Source organism: Lepidothrix coronata, unplaced genomic scaffold (assembly GCF_001604755.1).
Source record: "Lepidothrix coronata isolate B3197 unplaced genomic scaffold, Lepidothrix_coronata-1.0 Scaffold58, whole genome shotgun sequence".
NCBI classification, from domain to species: Eukaryota; Metazoa; Chordata; class Aves; order Passeriformes; family Pipridae; genus Lepidothrix; species Lepidothrix coronata.
In genome coordinates, this window is record NW_016690238.1 from 2,885,900 (window position 1) to 2,912,592 (window position 26,693).

The 26,693-nt window shown below is 39.2% G+C and overlaps 1 protein-coding gene across 2 annotated transcripts in view; it reads left to right on the forward strand.

The window, feature by feature from the left end:
- Positions 1 to 26,693, forward strand: part of SCAPER (S-phase cyclin A associated protein in the ER) — a 142,333-nt gene that overhangs the window by 85,863 nt on the left and 29,777 nt on the right. For both annotated transcript variants that reach the window (XM_017816921.1, XM_017816922.1), the window contains exons 24-27: positions 6,376 to 6,491; positions 13,746 to 13,869; positions 19,810 to 20,039; positions 23,670 to 23,825. In XM_017816921.1, the coding sequence (XP_017672410.1) occupies positions 6,376 to 6,491; positions 13,746 to 13,869; positions 19,810 to 20,039; positions 23,670 to 23,825 (626 nt within the window). The remainder of the gene's footprint in view (positions 1 to 6,375; positions 6,492 to 13,745; positions 13,870 to 19,809; positions 20,040 to 23,669; positions 23,826 to 26,693) is intronic.

The following is a 26,693-nucleotide window of genomic DNA, read 5'->3' on the forward strand; positions in this document are numbered from 1 at the left end:
ATTTTTTCCTTCAGTGAACAGTTTAAAAAGTGTAGAATAGTTACACAAGTTTAGTGTGTTGTTTCAGAAATAGCAGTCAGACTGTTTCAAAGTATTTGGGTTTCAATCGGAAATATTTTCTTCTGAACAGCTTTACTTCCTGAGGTCTGTCCAGACAGGCTTTCCAGGTCAGCTTCTGATTTGGACATTCTGCAGGACTAGCAGAAAGCATTCTTTGGGTTGATGAAGGAAAAATAATTTTTCTGAATTTCCTTTTTAATCTACATGAAAATATTTATTTTGGAGGTTTGTCTTGGAGAGTTTACACCAAAGTATTTCAATTAGTTCAAAAATATTTCAAGTAGTCAAAATGTGAGGTGGTAAAGTCACATAGAGCAGAGATGGAAAAGCTGACATTAAATCATTTCAGCTGTTAAAGCTCAGCATTATTTCTGATCGTGCTCTACTGATTAACTAATAATAATAATACTTTAACAGGAGAAATGTATGGAAGTGAATACTTTGGTCCAGGACATTGGATTTCACCCAATAACTCTTGCACCAAATTAATAAATTATGATTTAACTAGGATCATATTTTTCCAGTAGATAATCAGGTTTGATTTAAAAACTTCAAATGATTGAGAGTCGACCATATCCTAAGTATATTATGCTCATCATTAATTACTCCTGGCATTAAAAAAACATTGATTCTTACCTGAACTCATCCAGTTTCAGCGTCCAAATATGAGCTGTTCCTGTGCATTGTCAGAAATCTCCTTCCCACTCTGGTTCTTCCACACTGTCCCACCATATTTTTACTTTCCTCAGCACAAACTAAACTGTACTTGTGTCGTGCCTGCGGGTGAGATCGATGTCTGTGCCCTGTCTCTGCTGTTCTCCAAGCCTTGCAGTTTGCCATTGCCCTGGGCAGGGGGGAGCAGCAGAGCAGGACAGGGGTTTTGGTCTCCCCTCTGTCCTGGAGTGCTGCACAGACAATCCCAAAGCTGTTGCAAATCGGTGCTGGCTTTATTTCGCTCTGTGTTACTTTGCATTACCCACTGACTTGTACAAATACATGGGAGATTTTCCCCCAGTGTGGTTTTATTTCGGCCCACAGTTCATATTATGTGACTGCTTTAATGAGTGCAACAAAACCCAGCCAAGTACCAGCACAGGCCAGTTGGCTTTTTCATGGCTTTCTTTGTTGACCATGTTGAGTAGGATGAGGCATATGTGTAAATCACTCTTTCAGAGCTGTGTGTATTTTCCTGTACCAAATGTCAGATAATGAGATGAAAACATTATATTGAACTTTCTATTTAGCTCTGCTCGTTTTCGAATTTGCCAGACATACTTGTATCCCCGGGTAAGTGGTGCTTCTGAGTGTGCCACAGATGCCAAGTCCTGATAAAATCTACCCTATCTTGTTAATGAACACACAAACAGTTGTTCCCCATCTGCTGCCTCTGTCTGAAAGGTTAGGAAGCCCTTCCTTCTTGATCACAAAGGACATAATTATTGTCTGTAGAGGAGTCAAGTACAAAGACAGTCCATCCAGTCTGACCGCTACTACACTGCAGGCCACCAAAGATTAACAGCTGCTTCTCCTTTGATTAGGTTAGGTAATAACAGTTACTTTAGTTAATAATTGGATGGATTCCCAGGCCATGTAATTCAGGTTTAGGCTGTCATTTTTTGCTGGCATGTAGCTGAGCTGTATTACTGGAACAGAGCCTGTAATCCTATTAGTCAGTTGTCACTCAAGTCATAGGAGAGAAGGGGAATTCAGATCCATTAAGGTGTTGTAACAGGTAGGTAAATAAGTAAACCACACTTGCCCAGTGTGCAGGGAGTTGTCTTGATTGTATGTCACACATGTTTTTTTAAAGGATTAATTTTAAGTTTCTAAACACGTTTAATTCACAGTCGATCCATAAATTGGTTACATGGTTTGTCTAATTTATTGTGATTTCTGTTTACTGTGTAACACATGCATTAGTGTACACACACTTCCCACTAAGTTCCTTGATTCATGCACTGTTCTGAAGTTGGAGACTGTGTGCTTCAAATGACAAGTTCGTGATGGTCCAGAGACTAAGAATCCACACTTGGTGTCACACCTGCTGTGTTACCTTCCCCCTGGACAAACAGCACCTCTGCACTGCACAACGGTGGGCTTGGCAGGGATAAGGAAAACAAGACTCTCTTCATGCTTTGGTTTGGAGTGCTGTGTCTGCTCTTCTCAGGGCTGCATCTCTGGTTTTGTTTGTCTGATGTTTAAGACACATCTAGGTGGCATCCCCAAGGTTTCTGCGCCTCCTCCTCGCTGTTAAAAAATGCATAGATGACAGTAATAATCATTTTTGCCTACATGTTCATTTGTCTCCCCTCTCCTGTGTCACCAGGTAATGTCAGAGCCTTGAAATCCTTCTGTATTTACAAGTTAAATTGTTTAAAAACATTATTTGAAGTAGTTAAGAATTTCTGAAAATATATATGAGCAAGTCAAATCTTTACACACTGTTTAAAAACAATGTGTCAAACCATGTTTATGTATTTTCTGTTACTCAAAGAACGTGAATCCCGTTACATGAGTTGCCTTTGCTGAATAACCCTCCAAATCTAAATGTGCAGCCACTCAAAGAACAGTTTCTGCAGTGAAATTATGAAATGGGTTTCATAAACAGGAGAGCTCAGTCATTTGGGAGACTATGTTAGAAGTCTGGAGGATTCTTTCAAGCAACAAAAACATGCAGTGCTTGTTTAAGCTCTTTTCAAATAGGAATTTAATATTTATTCCCTGCAGGATCTATCATTTTTCATACTCACATGATGCCTGATCTCCTCAGAGCTTTAGTGCCACCAGAATAAAAGTTGTAGTTACCTGAAAGGGTCTTTCTTTCTGACACAGGTTCAGATGGGGACCAATTTAAATAAGAATATTATGTGAGCAAGGGCTTTGAACAACTGAGGTGCTTCAGTCCCCTTCTTTTGCATTTCTATTATGTTTTAATATGTACCACCTAACGTAAAACTTTAGCACTACAGGACATTAAGTGAGTTTGGATCATATTTTCAAGGATATTGGTTAATTTTGGAAAGACAGACAAATTGGATAACATACCTTGCTCCCGTATGTTTGTGGTCTAAGAAAGATTTCTTTAGGTACAAAAAATAGTTAAAATCTGAAAATTGCCTCACGTAGGAATTAATTTAGATGTATTTTGTATGGTTTGTCTGCCTCAGAGACAGAATAACAGTATGTTTCAACACTGGGGAGATTGAATGCTGTGTGTTCTTTATCCATGGCTCACCAGGAGGAGATCTTGTGTCATGGGCAGCTGAGGGACAATTCCTGGTTTCCCTCTTTCCTCTGGTGCCGTAGTCCCACAGTGTTCACTCTGAAAACATCAGCAGTGCAGTACTCAAGTGACCCTTCTGCTGCTTTGTTTTCCCTTCAGTTCCCCTGACCTCCCCTGGCCCAAGGAGCTGTGCCTGAACCTGGAATTCCTGAAAGCAGGACACTTGCAGTGTGTCCAAGGTCGTTCACAAGCACCACATACCAGCAGCTACTTTGGGATCAACATTGCCTTCCAATAAATGGGTTAAAAGCCCTTGGAGTTCTCCATCTTAAAAGAATCATTGGAGATAAATATATTAAATACCATGCCAGAAGTTATGAATCCCTAATCTCTACGTGGCAGTTTTGTAGACCTGTGTAAGCACAGGGAACAAATGCTGTGCTCCTGGATCTTCCCCAGCTTTGCTGCTGGTTGTGTCGTACTTTTACTTTTACCCCTCTCTTCCATGTACATAGGTGCAATTATTTTCATGATGGATAAGTGTCAAGTGCTAATGAGTTTTTATGAGTAATCTAGAGAAAGGAATAATAGGACATAAGGGTAAATTATATAAAATCAGAAGAGATTACAAACTTGCTTCTGCTTGATAGAAAACTGTAGTAGTGGTGGAAGTTTTTGAAATGTAAATGTGTATTTTGACAAGTGTACTTGTATTTTTAGTGAAGTATTAGACAAAAGTGAGCTAGGCACTCTAAAAAAAGTCTGTCCTTAAAAGAAGTGATGCTCCAGATTGAAGTGGAAGGAGAGCACATAGGAAGTCAAACAGCTTCAAAAGGTTTATATTCTTTTTGAACAGATGACCATCTCCTCTCAGAATAGGGAGACGTTGCTTCTTTCACTGTGGCTCTGGTGACTGATTCAGGGGGGAGGGAAGTTCCTTTCTGGACACTTCACTACTAGATATTTATGGAGAACAGAGGAGTTCTGGGAAAAAAATCACAGCTAAGAGAAGTTTACATTAAAAAAATATAAAAGAAAAGGTTGGGTTTAGCATTAAAGACTATAGAGTTGAGAAACAAGCCAAGCAGGAAAATGTAACAGTGTACGATTGCAAGGATGGAGAAATTGCTGAGGGGAGAAACAAAATGAGTGCAATAAATGGGATGTAACTCAAGAGTAACGGGATGAAATAGAGAAAGGGCATGTTTGGTCTAAATGACAGGAAAGACTTCTTGCCACGAGAGCTAATAGGTTGTGGCATAATCTCCCATGAGAAATAGGGAAAGTGAGAAGTGGAAAGTGCTGGGCACATTTAAAACTGGAGTAGCACTAACAAATGGGCTGCAGCAAATAAATCAGCAGCGTCACGTGGCCGTTGTTGTGCTGCAGTGCCACGGGCAGACCCCGAGATCCTGCACTGCCCAGGGCCTGTGTCCATCCCTGGGGGAGATGCACACCTGAACTCACCAAATCCCTCTTTCCACCTGGGGAATTCTAAGCTGAGGTGGACATGGATAGGTTGGAAAGGGCCCTGGCTCCGTCTGGAGGAGCTGCCCTGCTCTGCTGGGGGAGCAGGTTTGAGAACTGTGGCCGTGAGCCAAAGGTGCTCAAATAATATCAATAAATAATGATTTGTAGCACGACTGTTTCTTTGCTCTTTGGGTCTTTTCCTTACGGCTCTATCAGGAGTTTAGTGGAAAGTGTTGTTTGGAGCCAAGGGTGGCTTAAGGAGGCAGGTTTTTGGGGGGTTTTTTTAGATGGAAGGGAGGAAGAGGAAGCAGAGGAAGAATATATGAATGAAACTCAAAAATAACTCTTCAGTTAAGGCACACTTACCGGGCTAACAGAGCTAAAATTAACTGCTATAAGTTATGTTTATCAGTTAGCCTGTAGGAAATCAGTGGTTTATTTTCCTAACTGCTTGGTGAGTTGGCACAGAGATTTCCACTCATTTAAAGCTAGTTATTCCTTTGAAGAGGTAAACCTTTTGGCTGTCTAAAAATCTACATTCAGTTCATATTAATTGTGGAAAATATTTTCTTTCTGAATATCTGACTTCTGTGAACAGTTTTTCTGTAGCTAGGAACTTAAATACAGTACAACTGTTTGCTTGAAAGAAAAATGTAGTCCATCTAAATCATATTGTAGCTGGTTAATTATTTTTCTAGTGGTTCAAATAAAGATTTTATTGTCAGTCACTGGAAGTTTTTTCTGCTATGCAGTCTGTTACAGTAGAATACATTCTTTACAGACTAATAATAATTGCTTCTATAGAGGACTCCCCATTTTTTCCCACATGCCAAGTGCTTGCAGCATTGGGGGAAAAAAGAAGAAATTATTCCTTATTAACTAGAATATCATAATGGTTGACAAAATCAAGATGATCAAATGCAAACTGCAAATAAAGTTATACAAAATTAGCAGCTTAAAAGCAGAGAAGAGGAAGATCTTACCTGTTTTAAACAGTAGGAGATAAAAGCAATTTTGCAGGAAAGGAAAAGGGTGTCAGTTCTAAAATACTGGACCTGCTCCAGCAAAACCTCAATCATTTGCAAATGGTGAGAATAATGGTAGGATGGTGTTTAAGAGTAAAATTCTACTAAGTGGAAGTTCCAAGTGGACACCAGGGATAAAGAGATCTGCCTAAGCTATTTTGTGCACTACTCATATTAGAGGTTGTTTGTTTTTTTTAAATCATATACAAAGCAATATAGTTACAAAGATAATAGCAACAGATAAAGATTATCTTCATTAAAATCCCATAACTGTATGTCATTACAGAAAATATGGTATTCCAGTGTATTACCTGTGTAGTACTTGATAGGTACATGTGATACTTGAAAATATGTAAATATGAAAATACAAAAATACTTGTACATATGATAATTGAAAAAAATAACACCTGAGAATTTCAACTCCTGCTCCAAAGAGTGCATGAGCAGTGAAATGCTGTTTTTCAAAGGTGTTCAACATGATAAATAAATGTATTAAGGACTTCCTATGGTGAGAAGATCCACAACTGTCAGGCATACCTTTTGTTTAGCAATTTCTTTAATTTCTGTTGGTTCTCTTCTGTGTTTGTGTTTCCCTAGAACACAGCAGATAAAATAGCATTCCGGGCTGCAGGAGGACTGACTGCCCTTGAAAGTGTTCTGCAAGTGGTGACTTCTCCCCCCAACCCGAGCGCAGCTTCCCGGGTCCCCCTAAAGTGAGTATGGTGGGTCCCTCATCTGCCACTTAGAGTCACTCCAGTATTCATTTCATATCTGCTGCTTCACTGCTTCTTCTCCTCATGGTCCCCTGCTGAACTTTGGAATAAAACTCCTGCTGTGCTCTGCGCTGCCCTGGAAGGTGGAAGGCATTTCCACTCACCCTCTGGTTTCCTATTTTGAGCTCTGATATATTTGAGCAGCAGCATCCCTAATTGGACAAAGTGAGAGAAGACAAAACTGTGTTAAACAGAGGAGGAGACACATATCTTTTGAAGTTAGTCTGTAAGGATCTCTAGTGGGAAGCAGGAGAATTTTTTAAAGGGTTGTAATTCACTGGAGTCTGACTGCTTTTACAATTAAATAGCTGTAAGATGCTGCTTGCTGAAAGGGCTCCTACAAACAGGTAAAACAAAATTCTTGTGGATTAGAGAAATTCCTCTTTATACAATGTATGAATGGAGAGGTTTAAATATCTAATCCCTAAAAAAAAGTGGTGACTAAGCAGAATGCCTACAAAATCTGGTAACTCAAAAGCGTGTTCTTTTCCCCAGTCTCTAACTGTAGTTTTTGTACAGTCAAAAGCACATAGGTGCTTTCAGAGCAGAGCTGGGGCATGGTTTTAGTACAAGAGAAACCAAGCCCAGGATATCCTGGTGTGTACCACTGTTGTCATTTGTTTGTAGATATATTGTAATATTGAAATAATTGGAATTTATGCACTACGTTGCATCAGTCTGGATTAAAACTGGCCGTAATATGTTGCAGGACAGCTGTGAAGTGCTGGGAAAGAGCACTAAGGAAAAAACATGCTTTTAATATCTTTAATTTGCGCTTCAAGGAAAATAAATAAAATTCCTGCCTTCTCAGTCATGCTGAATGCACTTGCTGCAAGTCCAGCCAGCTCCAGCAGTGAACAGTTCTGAGCTGGGTCCATGGTGAGCAGCTCAGGGACAGCCTTTGGACTCCTTGATTTACAGAGTCTCTAATTTTGAGTTATCTCATCAATGTGGGATAAAGTTTGCAAGGGAAAGGATTGCACTCTGTGCCCACACAGTGTAGATTTAGCCTTAATTTCTTAGAATGGGCACCTTCTATATATCTTCAATTTTTGTCCTTTCATTTTAGGAGTAGTCTTGCTTTGTTGAGAAGGTTTGAGAACATTGTGTTTACATTACTTCAGACATTTTGTTTGAAGTTTCTTAGACAGTCTGAGGATATATTAGTTCTCAAAGGAGCTTGTGTGCCAATAAATAAAGCCCCATGTCAGCCACCCTTGTATAACAGAAATCACATCCAAAGAGTTGACTGGAGGTTCTCCTCCCTGTGACAGTCGCTGTCTATCTCATACCCATTTCAGACCAGTGGTTTCTCAGATTCCTGAACCTGTTCATGACTGAATTATAAAAATTCTCTAAACATTGTTTTATTAACACAAGTTTTCCACTAGTTGTATTTTCAAAAGAAATATCGGGGCAGAAAAGAGATTAATATAAACCATTCTGACAGCGTTGTGTGTTAAAAACATCTCCTGAAGAGCTTTGCTGCACTGCTGAAATACAGCATTTCATTCAGCTGCACTGCGAAGTGCAGTCTCCAGTTTGTAGTGTTGAATTTGGGAAGTTATACATCAAGTTGCACGTAATTTGACACAGGATCTTGCTCTCTAAGGCTCGCTGCTCTTGCAGGATTTTTCTGATTGCTCGAGTCTGACTTAGGGAGTCTGGAGTCTGCTGGAAGTGTCCCAGGGAACTCAGTGTTGCTGCCTGGGATGCAGAGCCTCCTCTCTTGGTATTTTGTGGTCTTTTTGATAGAGGAGAATGTTTTGTGCAGAATCTGCACCTCAACTGTTGAGAATGAGCAGCAATTCCAGAGGGTGGGACTTGCTATGAGCACTTTGAACCAGGCACAAACCATGTTCATGGGAATTGCTATGTTCTCACCGAAAGGATTTAGCAGATTTTTCATATACAGAGTGTTTGAGGGAGGTTCAAAACCAAAGGATAATCATGGAATATATGTAGTTCTTTAAATGAGGGAGAAAATTCAGATCACATTTCTCCCCATTTAATTTTGAAATGAGTTAGAAATTATTTTTCTTTCTTCTGTGCAAATATCATTTACCTCCTGACTTCTTAAAATGTGAACCTAGGGAGGCAGCAGTTTTCTCTGTTTAAAGACAAGGCAAAGCCCTGTGGAAAGAAGCTGAATTAAGACCTTTCATGAATTGCCCTCCAGTCTCCTCTCAGCCAAATACACTTAGCTAAAGGACACTACTGTACTTCAGATTGTTTGTGTGCTTGTGCAATGTTTAACCATTTGTACCCATCCTAAATTGGGCATTTGTCTGTTGCTTTGTGATGAGGATAAGCTATTTACAAGTAGGTGAGGAGATTACACGGGCTATTATCTACATCTCTCTTTCTCCAAAATCCTGGCAGTATGGTGCAGCTCAGAACTTTAATCCCATGTCTACAAGATAAAGCTTTATTATCAGAAGATTTAACAATGTGCCTGTTGTTTTGTGCCACTGTCCAGATTGGTAGTTAGAGCAGCAGGACGGGAAATGCTGAGAGAGAGAGACGTGACATTTATGGGACAGATGATACATTTGGTGTTGGGGCAGTTTTTCTCCCCTTCAAATAAATCACTGAAAAAGGGAAAGAGAAAGCAGTGGGTTACAGTAAGTTTTATTATTGGTGTTAACATAAAAATTAATGTCCAGCCATGTTATTTCTTAAAGCAGCATTTTGTAATTTTCCAGAATTTGTTCAGTTCTCCACAAAATAAGCCGTATTCAGCAGAAATTCTAAGAGCTTCAGAGCCTTTTGATATTTTTCTTACACTTCCACTGAAGAGCAAATGGGAGCTGCACAGCAAAACAATTTATTGCCAAGAGATGAGTCTCATCCCCTTGATTGTCTTGCACCTTTGCTATGGGCAACTCATTTAGCCCCTTTGTGCCGTGACACCTTACTGGCCTTGACAACCTAACAAACCTGCTAACAAATGAGGCTTGTAGGGTTTGTTTCATTAACATTTGTGAAATACTTTGATTCAGGTTTATTATAATGTATCTGTATATTCATACAGTTTCTTGCATCATTTATTTAAAGCAAATATTATGGGGATAAAAAAGCTCAAACCGTAATTACACACAGAAAAAGAAATTAGTTCCCCCCTAATATTGTGGATGGAATTGATACAAATTACTTTTTTCAGTAGGAACTATTTTGAACTAAGAACTGGTTTTATACCTTGTTCTATGTCATTTTTACTTGTATTTATGAGCAGACAGTTCTAAAGCTGCTCTGTTACTGTTCATGCAGTTTTATAGGATTGTTCACAACTTTTTTTACATGAAGTGCAGAACAAGTTTTCTCATTTTCATGTGAGGTTATTCCAGGTAGAGAAATTAGCAGTAATTGGTACAGGGACATAAAGACACTCTAAAGAGAGTGCCCACTGTGCAAGTTCAACATCTGAAACCTGCAGCATCTGTCCCTTCCCATGATATATTCCCCCTGTCTGTCTCAGCTGGATCTCGGGCTCAGGAATAAAGAGATGTTGCCCTCATGTGCAATATAGGAACAAGTTTGAATATTGAAAGCAGCTCTGTAAAATGTTATGAAACTTTTTTGAGAGCTAGGTCTTGCAATGAAATGATTGATAAGCCAGGGACTGGAGAATTTTGGTAAAAACCTTCCAAATTCTATCCCACTTGTAAATATTGGGGCAAATTACTTGTTTGATTGTCACTTGTCATCCAACAGTTTATTCATAAGTACAGTAGCATTTCAGATTGAAACTCTCTCTGGTTTTGGAAGTGTCTTGAAGCAGAATTGATGCTGAGTTTTGTCTAAATTTGCTAATGTTTAGGTTTGTATTATTTCACTGCCAAATTGAGCTTTTTGGATTATTTTCTTCATTGGTAATCAAAGTGCATTCATTTATAGTCTTCAGAAGTTGTAATTAATAAGGAAAAGCTTTACACTTGAAACAGGTTAATTGTTATATGTTGATGCCCTGATTTTTGTAAAGCAAAGGTTAAGTTCTTGCCTCTGTATCCTGGTGCACTGTCGTGGATTAGTTTTGTGTGCTTGCATACTGTTGATGCCTCAGTATTTTTAATAGAAGTTTAAGTTTGTCAACTTGTTTATATCAGGCAAATTGAGGAAAGTGAAGATGTGCTGGCATAAAAGAAATTCACGTGCAGACATATAAACTGTTGAGATCTAGCTGGATTAAAAGGAATCCTCCTCCTTTTCTTTGTACTCACGCGAAATAAATGTAACATGTTTTTGTCTAGTTTAAGGACAGATTTCTGTTATGTCTCAAAGTTTGTGTACCATAATGAGTGTGTTATAATTGGATTTACTCTGGAGGAAAGCCTTGCTTCAGAGGGCAGCCTTTCTGTGGGGCTGGGGTTTACAGAGCTGTAAAGCTGATTTGTGAGTGTGATACAAAGTTTAGAGCAACATCAGTAATCAATAACCACCTGCTTCACGGGAGCCTCAGGCTTTGGGCTTTCAACTGATTCTGATATCTCCTGAGATAACAGGTTTGGAATTAAGAGCAGCTAAGGACTTCCAAAAGGGAAGAAAATGACTGGAAATGCGTTGAGTTTCCCAGCCCGGCACATTTAACGTGCATTTAAACAAAGTTCTGCCTTCGCCACTCGCAGCCCCTCGCTCGTCTCGGAGGCCTCGTGCAGAAATGGTGACAGTTGACAGCTGTTGTTCCCTTAATAAGATTAAAGTAAAGAAATTAGTTGTGCTGTCTTTAATCTGCCATTTAACACTGCGAACCACCTGGGGACACTTCTGTGCCGACGCTCCCAGCGCTGAATTCCAGTCGGAGCGCGGGGCGGGCGCGTGCCGTGACCAGAACGCGTTCAGACGAGCCGTAGTTAGCAAGCTTATGGTATCAATTAAATGAGCCCCCTTTATGGTGCTGAAAAATTAATTTGACATCCATTTGCTTACAGCACCTTTTCAAATTGCATTATTGGAGCCTCTGAAAACACGAGGATTCCTTCTGACACTGAGGTTCAGCAGGGAAATACGAGAGCGTGGTGCGTGGCTGCCGCGGAAGTTGTTCCTTGCATCGAGTGGGAAGTTCTTGTGTTTTCAAATGGAAAATAAATGATCCTCTTAGGAATCAGGAATCCCATATATCAAAAAGCATTTATTGCAGTGATTTAACTAAATCACCTCAGAACTCTGAAGTGCTGTCAAAGTTAACCTACAAATTCATATTTGACACTTTGGATGAATTATAATGTTTATATTGAAATAGGATTGATGTTTATTTTAGAAGAGCTGATAAAATGAGAGAAGCTGATTTAAGCATCTTCTCAGCAGCAAATAGAGACTACCAATATAGTTTCATCTCTTTCTCCCTGTGAACACACCTACACAGGGGAATAATCTTCTGTGAAAGGTAGAAGTAAGTGCCTAATGAAAATATTTTTCAGCATGAGGGAAGGGAACTAAATACCTTTATATAATCAGGATAGGAAAAGAGAATTGTGTTGCAAGGCAATTAATAAATGCACATGAAGCATGCTGCTTGAATTATCTATAGGGTAAAAATTAGGTGAAATAGGTGAAAATTAACCTGCCTTTGACCAAAAATTAATTACTTAATACTATTTTCACATCATGTAAGCTAGAGATTGAAACTGATTTAATTAGACAGAGTAAAATTAATTACCAGTACAGTAAAATAATATGTCTTGGTAATATGGTGGTACTCAGAAAAGGAGGAAAAGTATAAATGCTCTCTTGCTTCTTTTCTAAATTCAAAATTATTTCTCCAGCTGAAGCAAAGACAATCCAGACATACAAATGAAAAAAATTTTACTCTTAATTTTTCTGGCCTCTGAGCATTTCTGGCTTTTCTTAGCTTGAGAAATACAATGTCTGTATGTGAGATGCTTCCATTTCAGCTCTGGGGAGCCAGGCTAAGTGACCAGAAGCCTCAGTGATGAACACAGCAGTCAGTAAAGCAGCATTCCTTAGTGCCTAAATAATTTTGTTGTTTCATAAAATATTTCAGGAGAAAGATAAAGCGTAAAACTCGTCTCCAGAAGTATGTTGAATCAGTCTGCAGCTTGTTCTGTGAAATACCAGCTTTGATGATTTCACTACAGTAACTTGGTGTTTGTTGCAGTCCCACTTTTGTATGACCTTTCAACAGTGCTCACAATTTATTTTCTTCTATGCAGCTTATTTGAACTGAGTCACATTTTTTCACATGTCGAAAAAACCCCAACAAAGTAAAAATTCTTTTCCTTTTGGTTTACTTTAGACAAACAACTTGAATGTCTAGCCATCTGTATTTATTGTTGGATATATTTACGATGCATTTGTGTTGTGTGTCTGTGTGTGTGTTTGTGTATTAACAGTGATAGCTTTTGTAGTAAGCGAAGTTCAAGAAATGAATTTTGTGTTTATTCTGAAAAAGGATTCTCTCCGGTCAGATTAATCTTCTTTGTGAGTATATTCCATAGGGCTGGTCCCTCTTTCCCTGCAAGTCCTGTTTTGAGAACCCTTTAACTGGAGCAGATGGAAATCACTGTGTGATGTGCTTATGATTCTGTGTTCTGACCCCTGCAGACCTGTCAGCTCTTCCCCCCAGCCAGAGGTGGGGGGCAGTTGTGTGTCACTGTTGTAGCCACAGTGACCCTCCCAGGCTCTGCAGTGGGTCAGGAGAATGCTTTATCAGGAGTTTCTCCTGCTCTTTTGGTTGCTCAGGACAGGTTCCTCCATCACCCCCATTCCTTACATTAGTGCCCAGGCACTGCTGGGAGCTCCTCCCTGAAGCTGCTCCTGGGAATTGCTGTGAGTGGCTCGTACAGGGGTTTTGTCTTGCAGGTCATGCCAGGAAAGGGACCTTATACCCAAGTTAATTGTGTGCTACAGCTGTAAGCCACAAAAAAATAATGTTACATATCCAAATCATGAAATTGGCTGATGTTCTGTGTAAGTTTTGGTAGAGGTTTTGAGAGCAGAAGAGTCCAGTACCCATACAGTCCATGATTTCTGATAAGCAGGGCCTTACTGTTTTGAAGTTATTAAATATATAATTGATTTAATTCAAGGTATTAGTTCTGTTTGGAATCCCAAGCTGAAGAAAATGATTGTGAATTGCTGAAAGGTTGTTTTGTGATGTGCTGCCATTAGTTTGCTTTCAGTTTACTGAAGAAAAAGACCTAAAATTCTAATTTTTCTTCCCTTCTGACTTTTTAGGTCACTGTGCAGTACAGTAAATGTTTACAGCCTCACCTGCAGCAACTGCATAGAAAACTGCACCTATGTTCTCTTCAGTAATAAGGTCACTTTTCTGATGGACCTGTTGATACACCAGTTTACGGTATGTAAAACAGCTTTTTTAATTTTGACATTTTTGTATGCTTCACAAACATTTTCAGGTGTTTGGAGTAAGAATGCCAGGAGATAAATGAGAATAAAGGCTTGAAAGAATAAGATTCTTTTGTTGTATGTATTTGGTGGCTTTATCTACTATACTCTATAGAAATGGATATATTTGCTTCTACTAATAAGATCTGCAAAAACATACGTTCCAGGAACTCTACTGAGTGGATATTGTTCTATTTTTAACATTTTCTGAGGTTGTTTTCTTTCATTCGCTCTATAGGAATATTTAAAATACAGAATATTGTGAATTGTCCATGTGTATTTGATTTCTACTTGTTTCAGTGTCAGGAATCCAAGTCAGGTCAATTTGTTGCCATAGTGTGATTTGCTGAAGTGCTTAAATAGCAGGACTCTTTAACGATGAAAGTTTTAATTTTCTGATGTTACATCTCATTTGAAATGTCATTAAATATTTTATTTGAAAACTCATTTTTAATTCATAGTGACCTGCTCATCATAAGATATTTAGTCTTGGTTTTCTGCTTATAAATTGTGTGTATGTATTTTCATGAGCCAAGCAGTTTGTTAATTGAAAAGTTATGTACATACTTTTAATAATTTAGGTGACGCTGTTGGAATCAACAGCCACAGGACTGTTGAGGAACACTTTAAAAAGATAGTCCGAGGGTCCTCGACACAAAGAACACCCAAATGCAACCTGTGCATTCTCCTCTAAGTAGCTGCCAGCTCATTGTCCCTCACCAAATCTTTCCAAGAGGATTCCAGGTATTAGGTTTCAGTTGTGCTTAGTGAAAGGTGTGTGTGTTGTGCTGGGCACTGCTGGCTCTGCAGGGCTGGGGGTAATTCCAGCCCAGGGGAAATCCCTCAGCACTTCACAAGTGACAGGATTCACTCTGCTGCCAAAGCCCTGCCCTTCTCTCCCTGGAGCTGTGCAGTGGCCTGCACTTTTCCTGAAGGAATACAGAGGGTATTTCTTAGGCAAAGTTGGCCACCTAGAGCTCAGAGATGCTACAGGAGGATAATTTACTTCAGTCTGTTGCCAAATACTACCCTTGAATTGCAGCAAAACTGTAATTAAAGCTTAATGTTTCCCATGATCCACAGTGGACTTTTCTTTCCTGTGCATAAAGTCTCTTATGTTCTCTTCATGCAAAATTGGCCCTTAAACCAGGATATCTTCATAGTTCCATGAGGTACCTGTGTGAGTACAAAACCCAAATACAGTGCTGCTTTTCTAACCCCGATTTTTCTCTCTTGAAAATATTATAAATCAGATCAAGTTTGAATTTTTCTTTTTTATGAAAAAGAAATGTACAAAAAGAGAGCAGCTCCAGATACCAAAATACTGAAATACACTCCTTCAAAATACTTAACTGCTTCCAGTTTTCCTGGTTTGGTGAGCTGGATGATGCAGCCTTTGCCCATGTTGTGTGTATTTCCACTTACTGTTGGAAAATGAAGCCCAAGTAATACCAGTAATAAATGAAAATGTATATTTGCAAGGTTTTAACAAACAGTTAAACGAGTATGTCAGTATTTACTTAATACAGAAACAGAAAGAATCTGGTTTTGAGAAACATTTTAATATCGTCTTAAATACATCCAGCATGAACCTCATTTCCAACCAGTTTAATGTGGGTTTAATTTTGGTTTTATTCATCAGCCGACTACAATATCATCTTCACTGCTTCAGAGCTGGACATTTTAAAGAATAAAATTTAAAACAGTCACTTTTCATTGGTGACAAAATGTTCATTTTTCCCTAAACGATTGTAACATTTTTCTCCTCAAAATATTGCTTGAAGGGTTATAAAAAAAAAATAATTCCTCCAATGAAAGTACCAATGGGAAATTATAGAACAACAGATGGACTGTATTTGTCTTTTCTTTTTGTGACATCCTGCCCAGGTTAGTACTTTGAAGTGTCCTGTTCAGACCTTTCCTTATCTCCTACCTAAACAGACTGGTAGGAAACCTTCTGTAGACTTTACCTACCATTTGACCTTTCTGAGCCTCCTTAGCTCAGGTAATGCCTAAGTCTGTTGAGGTCAGCACTGGTGTTTCCTGATTTCCATGATTAATGGATCAAACCTTCCCACCTACATTCACACAAGTCCTGTGCTCGGGGTGTAGCTTCATTTATTTACAGACTGCTGTCTCTGCTCCTCTTTGTCTCCTGTACCCAGAAGACAGTTGCAAAATAATGGGAACTTTTCTGATTTTATATTTGGGAAGATTTCACAGTGACAAAGCCAAGGAATTAATAGAGCTGTAAGCGTTGTAATGCCAGTTTGTTAGTTTGGAGGTTTTTATTTCCACTCAAGTGACAGCTATCATGTACTTTCCACAAAGATATCTGAAAAGCCATATATAAAAACCATACCTATCTGTATGATATCATGACAGATCAGTGTGATTATTTTTTGAGGCAGTCTTTAAATGCAGAATATCTGAAAATTCTAAATAAAACATCATTAGTGAATGTAAAAGCATGTGCAACAAACGTTGCAATTTAAGTGGCAATCAAACAAATGTAGAAATCAAACGTGAGTTGCTTGTTAGTTTTTTCTTCTCCAAAATACAGTGCTTAAATCTGGACTATATTGTAGGTAAATGACCTATGAAATCTTACTGGGTTTGAGTTAATCTGGCTATCTAGGCACAGGGAAGTAATTTTTCTCCTCAGTTTCTTCACTGGAATTTGCTGCCTTTTAATGGGGGTATTTCAGAATGACAGTATCCATCCCATTGCAGTTTATTTGTGGTCAGGTTTTTGATCATCTGTACTGCATCAAAAAAAGGCAGGTCCATGTTTGCACTGATGGCGGCAAGAATTGTGCAATCCAAGGCACGTCTGTGCTTCTCTGCTGTTCTGGTCCATTTTGGAGTTACATCTGTCTCCCTAGTGTGGCACTGACAGTTCCCTTAGGCCCTAATAACAAGACCACGTGGAGGGTAGTAAATCCTGAAAACAGGGCTGGAGCAGAAGGAAGTTATGACCTGCTGAAGCGTTTGGGGGTAGGGAGTTTAAAAAGTGGAACCTTCACCTGCACCATCCTAAGCCCATGCACTTCCTGGGCCATTTCCATTTCTTGAGTTCACTAGGTACTACATAGAAAATCTGACATCTTAATCATGCTGTTTTAAAAGTATAGATTTTTCAGAGTGTTTTTGAGGCAAGCCCGATGACTACAGGTGCAAAAAGCACAAAATCACCTCTGCTAACGGGAGAAGGGTACAAAGTGAGTGACCAAAATGAAGCAAAATTAGGTGCTTCAAAAGGTTTCAAGTCGGTCCATTTAGGTTTAGCAACTCTGTATTTAAAATTCTTCATGGCTGTGAAGGGCTGTGCTTTTTTACAAGATAAAAACATCAGTGAGTTGCCAGTGGCAGAGCTCTGCGTGGCTAATTGGGAAATGTTTGGTGTTTGTCGTTAGCACAGAAAACTACTTTGATGTGCAGAGGTATTTTGGTGACATGAGTCAGAAGGGAGTAACATTTTCAGCTATATTAAATGTGTGCCTAAGTGCTTTACTGGATTGGGGCCATATTGTGCAGCATCTTACAGGATTAAGCCCGAGATGCTGGGCAGAGCTGAAGAGCTTATGGCAGCTCTGCACAAGCTTGGGAATCCCTGCACGAGGGGAATTCTCTGAGGAATAACTCTCACAGTTATATGGAGACTGTGCCAGAGCTGAGAGTGTGGTCTCATCAGTGTGTTCTGATTCAAGAACTGACTTAAAGTAAGCAGGGTCCTGGTTGAGCCTGACATAGCCAGTCATCATAACAGCTAAAATAGTAACTGGGTACAAGTTACACTGAGATGTTGGATGTGGCAAATAATTAGACATTTTTCCTGATTTTCCTTTGTGATTTGAAAATGTTTTATACCAGTTATCAGCAAATCAGTTTGTGTAATCACATCTGTAGATTTGTGTCATTTAACCTATTAAACCTCAGATTTATGGAATGTTTGAACATTTACTCATCCGAAGCCCATTTTCAACACACAGTTTCTCTGAATATCATCAACTCCTTGTGAAATCATCACAAAGAAACCAGAGCTTGAAAGCTGTCATGATCACAGTATTAAATCTTAAGATTTCCTACCCCTTGCTTGATATAATAATCAACAAGCAAGCACCCCAATTAATTTTGCTTCTGGGAGCAAACCAATTAATTTTAAACATAAATCTCAACACACTTTCACACTGTCCCATTAATTACTTCTTCAGTAAAAGAGCTGATCTTTTGTCACTTATTTGAGTTAGTATAAAAGGAAAATGTAAAAGGAATTAACTTCAAACTTACCCATTTTCTGTAAAACAGTATTTCCTTCTATGTCTTCTCTGACATACACAGTATTAAAAACCCCACACTTGTTCTCACTTTATATTAACAAATACATACATTTTCCCCAAAAATTGAATGTGAAAAATGAGCTCTGCAACAAATGATTCTATTAAGTGTCAGATCTATTTATTTTACAAACTAAAAGAAGAGTTTTATTTTTAAAGCATGAATTTTATAGGTATGGGCTATATACTTGGAAAATAAAATTCTCATATGCACATTGAACTAGAAGACAAAAATAGACATTATCTGCTTACAGCACTGTTCATTACAGCAAATGGAAGCCCCTACTGCAAAATATTATTAAATCATTAAAGAAATAACATATATAATTTTTTTACCTGGGGTGAAAAAGCAGTGAGTAGCGTTTGTTAGCAATTTTTAAAAGTTAGTGTTCCTAGTACAAAGTTGCCACGTTTAAATTGATTTACACATTGCAAATCTTAATCCATCTGTTTCAGTGGGCAGTTGGAATCATTAGGCTTGAATTATTGCAGTCAACAAAAGTTACTGGAGCAACATGGGATTATTTTTCCTATTGAACTTGAATAAGCAGCTAAAGACTTCTCACTTGCTCTCTTGGCTTGGCACCAGAAACAGACCATTACAATGAGTTTTAAGTAGCAGCACAAGGCTCAGAGCTAATGAATAATAAAGAAATGTGCATGTTGTTCTTTGTCACCAAGTGTTACCAAATCCCTCCTGATACCTATACAGGGAGGACTGGTTTTCTCTGCCCTTGCTTGCATATACTGAGTATAAAATGATTTTAACCTGGAATGGAAGTAAGATTTCAGCCAGTATTGATCCCTGATGACAGTGTGGGAAGCCTCTGGCTGCCAGTAGCTCCACAGAGGGGTGTTGGTGTGTGGAACCAGCAGCACCAGGCACTGGAGATGTGCCAGGAGCCCTGAGTCCTGATGGTGCATCTGCACTGCCAGTGCTGTACCTGTAACACTGCAGGACTTCCACACACACTTCACTTACTGTTTGATCAGAACAGGGCAGGTTAAATCATCTTGAACTGCAGAAATGAAAAAATGTAATTCATCTTTTAAAAATGATACTCTCCAGGATGATTTCCTTCCAGGTCTGTATCCTGTACAAAGATCTGTCTTCAGATTTACATGTTGTGCAGCTCCACTTCACTCTTTTAGGAGTGGGCTCTAGTTAATGGTTTAGAAAAATGGGATTCCTCTGAGGTCTGCTCAGAGAGGAGCTGGATGTTGTGCTTCTGACATGATTGACAAGTGACTGACCTCTGAGGGACAAGTGCACTGGTCAGTGGCTGATGTTTTATGCATAAGAACACAATCACACTAATGACATACTCTGCTTCTATAAGTCTTCCTTCAGTTTTCTGATGCTTCTTTGGACTTGTTTTATTCTGTCCCAGCTTGGATTATCTGCATTGCCTTTTCTTGTACCTGAAATGCTTCAGTGTCCGTCAGCACTGCTAGAATGTTAGTGCTCCTATGCAAATTTCTAAATGTTTCTCTACAAACTTTGGTTATTTTTTTTTGAATTCTAGTTGTTTGTCTTTTTTTTTCTCTTTGCTTAGGTTAGTGTTCCAGATGACCATAATGCTACTGCAGGCAGAAGTGTAAATAAGCAGGTATTTGAAGGTTTAACAACAGGACTTCTGAGGGTAACTGCCATGATTTTCAGATGTCTAATCTCCAGCTTCCCAGATGGAAACAACCACTCTGCTGCACTGAAGATATTACAGGAAGTGAAAAGTAAATCCTCACAAGTGGAAGCCTTCAACAGCAGAGTCCAAGACCTAATCAGGTTTAAAAAAAGATAATGAAACTTTTCTAAGCATTCTTTACCACAGAGAAAGAAAATTGCGTTGATTTAAGAAAGGAACAAACTGCTTTAACTCTTAACTCAGTAATAGTCGTTTGTGTGTGTAGTCAGAAGGACTGTTGAAATGCTATTTTCCCAATCAAAAGTGTTCTTCAAAAAATCACAGACACAGAAATACAGAAAACCAGGAATCTTCTAATTTTGGACTTGGTTTCTTGTGTCCTTTCCATCAGTTTCCTCTCCAATTACATGGGAGTCAGTTCCCATATTTTCATTATTTTCTCTCAGTTCTCTGTGCCAGCCCTGTTTGCCCATTGCCCGTGTGGTCTTTCATATCTACATGCATTCATATAAGCTTGTCATAAAATATATCCCTCCTATTATAAGGATCAGCCAGTCATTCCTATAATCTGATCTCATAATGTAGCTGCATTTTAATAGCTGAACCTGAAGATATGAGTGTGTATATATATAATTAATACATATCTTATATATATAAAACTGATATATATCCAACAGTATATTAGACTTGCAAAAAGTGTGTAGTTTCACTAGTAAATGACATAAGCAGTTGTCAATAAATTATTGTATAAATAGTTATCAGTGTGTCCTCAGCCCTCTGGAGGAATGAAATTCTGGTTCTATGCTACTGAAAGCATGTCTCAGTGAGCATCATCACACTTCTCAAAGTCTGGAATGATGCTGATGGAGACAAAGAGGACAGCTGGAGGAGGAAAGCAAAACAAATAGTTGTCATAGATACCAGTGACCTCTGAAACGTTATTGTTCTCATGTAAGGTGCCTTCTCCCCAAACAGGTTTTGATAGAGTGTGAAATTTCAGGATGTTGTGTTCTGCCCACTTATGAATGGGAGGGTGGGAGGTCTGTGCTGAGCAGACACCTGACACTGAGTGGGCCAAGCACAGACATACCCCTGAGATAAGGAGAGACATGAGAATCCAACCAAGTCCCTCACCTGAGGCACTTTAGGGGATCTGGTTATAAATGGGGAATGAAAGGCATGATGACAAGGTAATAGTGCAATTAGGAAAAGAAGAGAGAGGGCATTTTAAACTAGTCAAAAACAGACAAATTCTGTCATTAATGAGAATCTTTCACCTCCAGGTCATGGTATCGTATGTCATGGGGAGCTGATTAAGTGAGAGTTTTAGGGAGATGGGGGAAGAGAGAGGAACGTTGAAATTTTATTTTTTTTTTCTCTTTGGGGCTGCTGGGCCTGATGCATAAACACCAATTATCCACGTGCTGTCTTGGGTATCAAAAGGGTAGCCAAATTATTTCAACTATGCCACTATGGGTAGAATGACTGGGAGATGGAGGCAATAGATTAGAGAGCTTTGACATTCCATTTGTCTGGATGCTCAATTCCTCAAGGAAGGGAGTGCTCCATGCATCTTACTGTCTCCGGGTGCCAGTGAGGAATAGTCCCAGCAGACTGAAAGCTCCCATCCATTTCCTCTCTGCCAGAAGCTGCTTTGTGCCCAGCTGTGGGGGTGAAGGGAGGGGGCCCATGGGCAGGGTTTGCAGTGTCAGTCACACTGCAGAGGTGTTCTTAGGGAGAGAATATTGGTGGGAATGGGTTTTGTGAGTCATCATCTATTAGTATTAGCTGTATTTTATTTAGTTCTTCCTCTCCCCTCGTGTTTCTTGGAGCTATTTCCAGCACTCAGCATTTCTCTGTGACTGTGATGTATCTAACACCCAGCTCTGTTCCTGGAATTATTCTGCTAATATAGGAGAACTTGCTTATCACCTGTCCAATCAGGTGGATTGCCGAGATCAAAATCTGCAAGAAACCTAATGCTGGTAACCTTTCATGTTATTAAATAGAACAGACAAATTTACCTGCACAACAAGTGTGCAATTAATAACCTTTGTGCATCTTTAAGTGTTTTTAACTGCTGTACTTCAGCAGCTTTAAAGTCTTTCATGCTTTAGTTACACTTTTGTTTTATATCTAGTGTATTTTTATTCTTAATTCCTTTCACTGCTTCCAAAAGCTATGTGTCAGCAGGGTGAACTTTGGCAGAAGGTCTGTCTTCTAGCCCTGAAGAGAAATCAGCCTTTGAGCAACTAGACTGTCTGAAAAGCAAGAGGTTTTCTTCCATAATCTTAAACCCTCCTGTTTTTACAAATCAGACTGTGAGACATGTTGTGAAGTAACAGGTATTTTTAATAAATACTTGTACAGCATCTGTGAGAAGCATTATGTGATCAGTAGTCTTTATTTACTGGGGTCAACATTATTTAATAATGTTCCCTGCTTAGTGAAGTCAGAGTCATCTGGACATTACAGAAACATAGGGCCAATAGTGTTCCCTTCTCAAGAAGCCATTGTTCTGAGAGGCCATCTCTAACAAATGGACTTGAGGAGCAAGCAGACAGAGCAGCTGGTAGGACAGAGGAATATTAGTAACAGGTTCAGCATAGGTAATCAGTGTAAAAAGAGTGAATCATTTGATGGTGTCTGAAGGCAATCACTTCCCTGTGCCTTAAGTCAGGTGGAGGCACAGGATAAAACAGCAGTGCTTCTGATTTTGACAAGAGGTTTCTCCCACTTGATAAGATACAAAAAAACTTTGAGGTGAAAAAAAGGAGGTGGTTGCAGTGGGACCTTTGTGTCCCTAAAGAGAGTTGATCTCACCTAAGTCAGCCGAATATGGTGGTTGAGGTGGACTGAAGTCTGAGCAGCTGGATGTTTAACAAAGTGACATGGAAAAAATGTATCTGTGTGCACTGTTTAAGTGGAGTTATAATGATCAAAGTATGAGAGAACCTGGTGTGGACAGAGAGATCTTGGTACAAGGGCAAAGAGCAAATTTTTTGGCATAGGTTTCCAATCTGTTGGAATCCAAAGAAGAAACTTCAGCAGTAGTGATCTGATGATCAGCAATGGTGATCTGATCTACCCTGGTAATAAAAACCGAAGATGAGTCTTCAGTTAAAAAAAAAAAAAGAAGTTACTGGCATGGTTTTCTCTGCATTGAGTTTGATTGAGCTCCTGAGGAGGTTTTTTGATCCTGATCCTTCTATACTGATGGTAGGAGGTTGTTACCTACATGTTCTATTAGTCCCTGAGCTGTTACATATATATTTATGAGGGAAAAAACCCAACAACTGGGCAGTAGTTGCTATGATATACGTATTGCAATAAAATGCTATCTGGGTAACATCACTGTCTTCTTGAATTAGTGTGTTCTACAAAGTTTATCTCTTCATGCTAAAAAGAAATTGTGCTGTTGCAGAGCTATCAAGATTATTATAAATCATTTAACTATGGCAAAATTCCATTGTCTTTCTAGCAGTATGGTAAAATAAACATTTACACTCATCTTTGTTGTACAGTATAATACAAATTATCCTACAACAGACATACCTCTAAGCAAAAACTACTGATAGTCACACAGAGCCAGATTTGAAGTTCTTGTAATTAGAATTGGTTTATTGAACCCTTTCAGGAAGAGTATTAAAGTAATCACAACCTGCATTTCATGTGGTTTGACAGTAGAGAAGCAAAAATGTCTTCTTTTGCAAAGTTACCAAAACTGGTGTGCGACTGTTTTTTTAACACAATTTTTCCTCTGTTTCTAGTTACGTGGTGAACATAGGATTGGTAGACAAGCTGTGTTGCTGTTTCCTCTCTGTTCAAGGCCCTGTTGATGAGAATCCCAAAATAGCAAGTTTTCTCCAGAATGCCACGGCCGTGTTGCACGGGATGTGCCAGCTGTGTTTCGCTGTCAATGGAAGGTGGGTGCTCTGGCTCTGTCAGCAATAACCTCCTGGTCAGCAGCAGTCTGGGGAAGGGAGTGTCGTGATGGGGCTGTCAGACAGAACAGTTCTGCTCTGGGACTACAGAGAAATAACTGGGAAAGAAACAATGCAGGAGAGTCACTCTGCTCACCCGCTCACCGGTGAATTGGAATTAGTTGCCTGCGCCGTGGTTTGAGTCTTGTAAGTCATTGATCAGAATTAGAAACTTTATCTCCTTTGCTCATCCTTAGACAGGGTTTTATCACTGATAGTTTTAAGTGTCCAATCCTAAGGACTTCAGGAGGTATTTTATTATCAGCAAAAATCAACTCTTAATTGATTTGTCTCTAGAGCAGCTCTTGTTCTTTAAAATACCGCTATCAGTAAGGAAATTCTATTTTCTACAAAGAAAAGTATTACTACATTTGTCAGGGAATTTTCTGATGCAAAAGGTTTGTTGTTGTAACCTAACCAGGGTTGTAGGGAATGTGCATGAGATATGTGCCTCCCACCAAGTCTGGACTTCTATGATCTACAGTGTAGGACAGCCTGACACTCATATGAGTCAAAATTACAGAGCTTTGGGCTGCACCTACTAGAACCTACCGCTGTCACTCTTAGGCATTTCAGGAAAAATCAAGGCTGACAGAATTTTACAATGCATTCCTGAAGGGTAAAACGATGCTAGGGTTGAAAAACTAAAGTTAATAAAACATAAAAGAAGAAACAAAGCTGTAGGTAAGAGTCGTTGCTGGTAACCCAAGGACACAGGCACATGGAAAAAGGACTGCAAGAAATATGAGCCCAAAGAGACCATCCCAACTTACTGAAATTTCCCTTTCTGAAAGCTGCCAACTTGGCATTTTACATTCCAGGAGAGCGCTGCCAGAAGTCAAATGCTCACTAAATAAAATAATAAAAAAAAAAAAAATCACTCTTCTGTTAGTGGAATAATAGTTCTGGCTGCAAGAGTGAGTAATACAGCATTTGCAATTTCTGGAGCAGGCACACACTTCACCCAAACATTAGAGATCTCTGCACCCCAAAATAGTACAGCACTGCTCGAGTACTTCCTTCAAGAACATCTGTTCTTCGTAGCAGCAGAATAATTTTGGAGAGTTGAGTGTTTTTCTTCCCAGTTACACCAAGAAGTATCTGATCTTACTACCTGCATATAACAGCTGATTGTTCTCCATTTCCAGGTCGGATTGTTCATTTGAGCATGAAAAGAAATGAGAGGAATGAAGTTGGAGATCTCAAAACTGTTGTCTTTCAGATCAAAAGCTTTGGTGTAACTGATTAGAAGGGCAGTTTAAATCAAATGTCTTTCATCACCTGAGCCCACTCTCATTTAAGCAGTGAATGCAGAGTGTAATTCTGTCGCTTTACAGAAGTCCTCAGTATTCAGGGTGATTTAAATGGAAAAAGGTATTGCCAAACACAGATTAAGGTGGCAGAAAAAGAGCTCAAATTTATTGAATTCTTACATATGTCACGCTACAGTAATACATCATGTGTGATACCTGATCTGCAGTACCAAAGACAGCCCCTCTGTGAGAAGTACAGGTCCTCTTTCATTGCTGGTAAATGGTGGTAGGAGGCAATGCAGCATTTCTCCTTCTCCAGCTCAGTTGATACCTCCTTGAGCACCAAACCAACCTGCAGTATTACAACCCCTCTGTAGGTCACAGTGACCAACCCCTCTGGTCATCAAATGTCTGAAGCTGTTACTGGGAGGAGAAAGCCCAGTAGGTATTACCAGTGCTGTGACACTGTAGAATGAGAAGAAGTTTTGGCAGAATAATGCCAGGCTTTCACCATTGTTGCAAGAGCAGTTTTGGATTGCTCTTTTGGTATATGATGGTTCCCAGTTGGAAACTTCTGTATGCTCCTCAATGGTAATGGTGGGGGACACACAAAATTAATTTATTTTTTCTGATAGAACATTTTCAGGCTGTTATTTGTCATATAAAAGGTTGTCATTCCATATGAAATGCATTAGAGTGCTTTTATAGAGTGCTGTCTGTACTTGGGCAGATCTCAGCAGGAAGCACCACTGAGTGGCAGAGTGGAAGCTGACACAGGACAGTTAATGTTGGGTGGGGGACCAGGACAACCTCAGGGCTTAAACCAGCCCAGTGCAACAATGAAATTCTTTATGAGCTGGAAATGGCTGTGGGATCCTGCTCCTTTGCTTTCAGACCCCACCAGGTTGTTAGAAACTTTACTGCAACTGTAATCTGTGATATCCCCAGAGGGCCAGGAGTTAAACACTCAAACTCTAGTTTTAAACAATTAAAAGATCCTGTCCTGGGAGTACAAAGTAGGTTGGGCTGTTTCTGGAGCTCTGATGCAGGAAGAGCTGTCAATCTCGACTTTCCTGTGTTCCTCCCAAGAACATTTCATCAAACTCCCAAATTTAGCTGAATATTTCTAAACCAATTGATACCCAGTGTTTATTTGGGCAGTTACTTCAAGGAAACAATTCTATAGGCAGGGAAGAGAAGCAGGGAAGAGATCTCAGTCAAGTACCTCCCTGCACCTACCTCTACATCAAGCAAGGTGTCACAACAATAATGATTATTAGAGAACAGCCTCAATTGTTTCATATATATATACATATATATATATATCAACATTAAGTATTAAATGAGGTCTATGGTTGATGTAATGTAGATGATAAAATTTTAAGACATGAGTGAAGAGACTTTTATTACTGTGGTAGACTTGTGGGGAAAAAACCCATCCAAAATCATAGAGTTAGACACAATAAAGAAAGTCTTACTAATGTAGAAACATAAATTGGAGGCTTCTCAATTTTAAAATCATAAAATGTTATTGAAATAAGGAAATCCATCCAGTCTG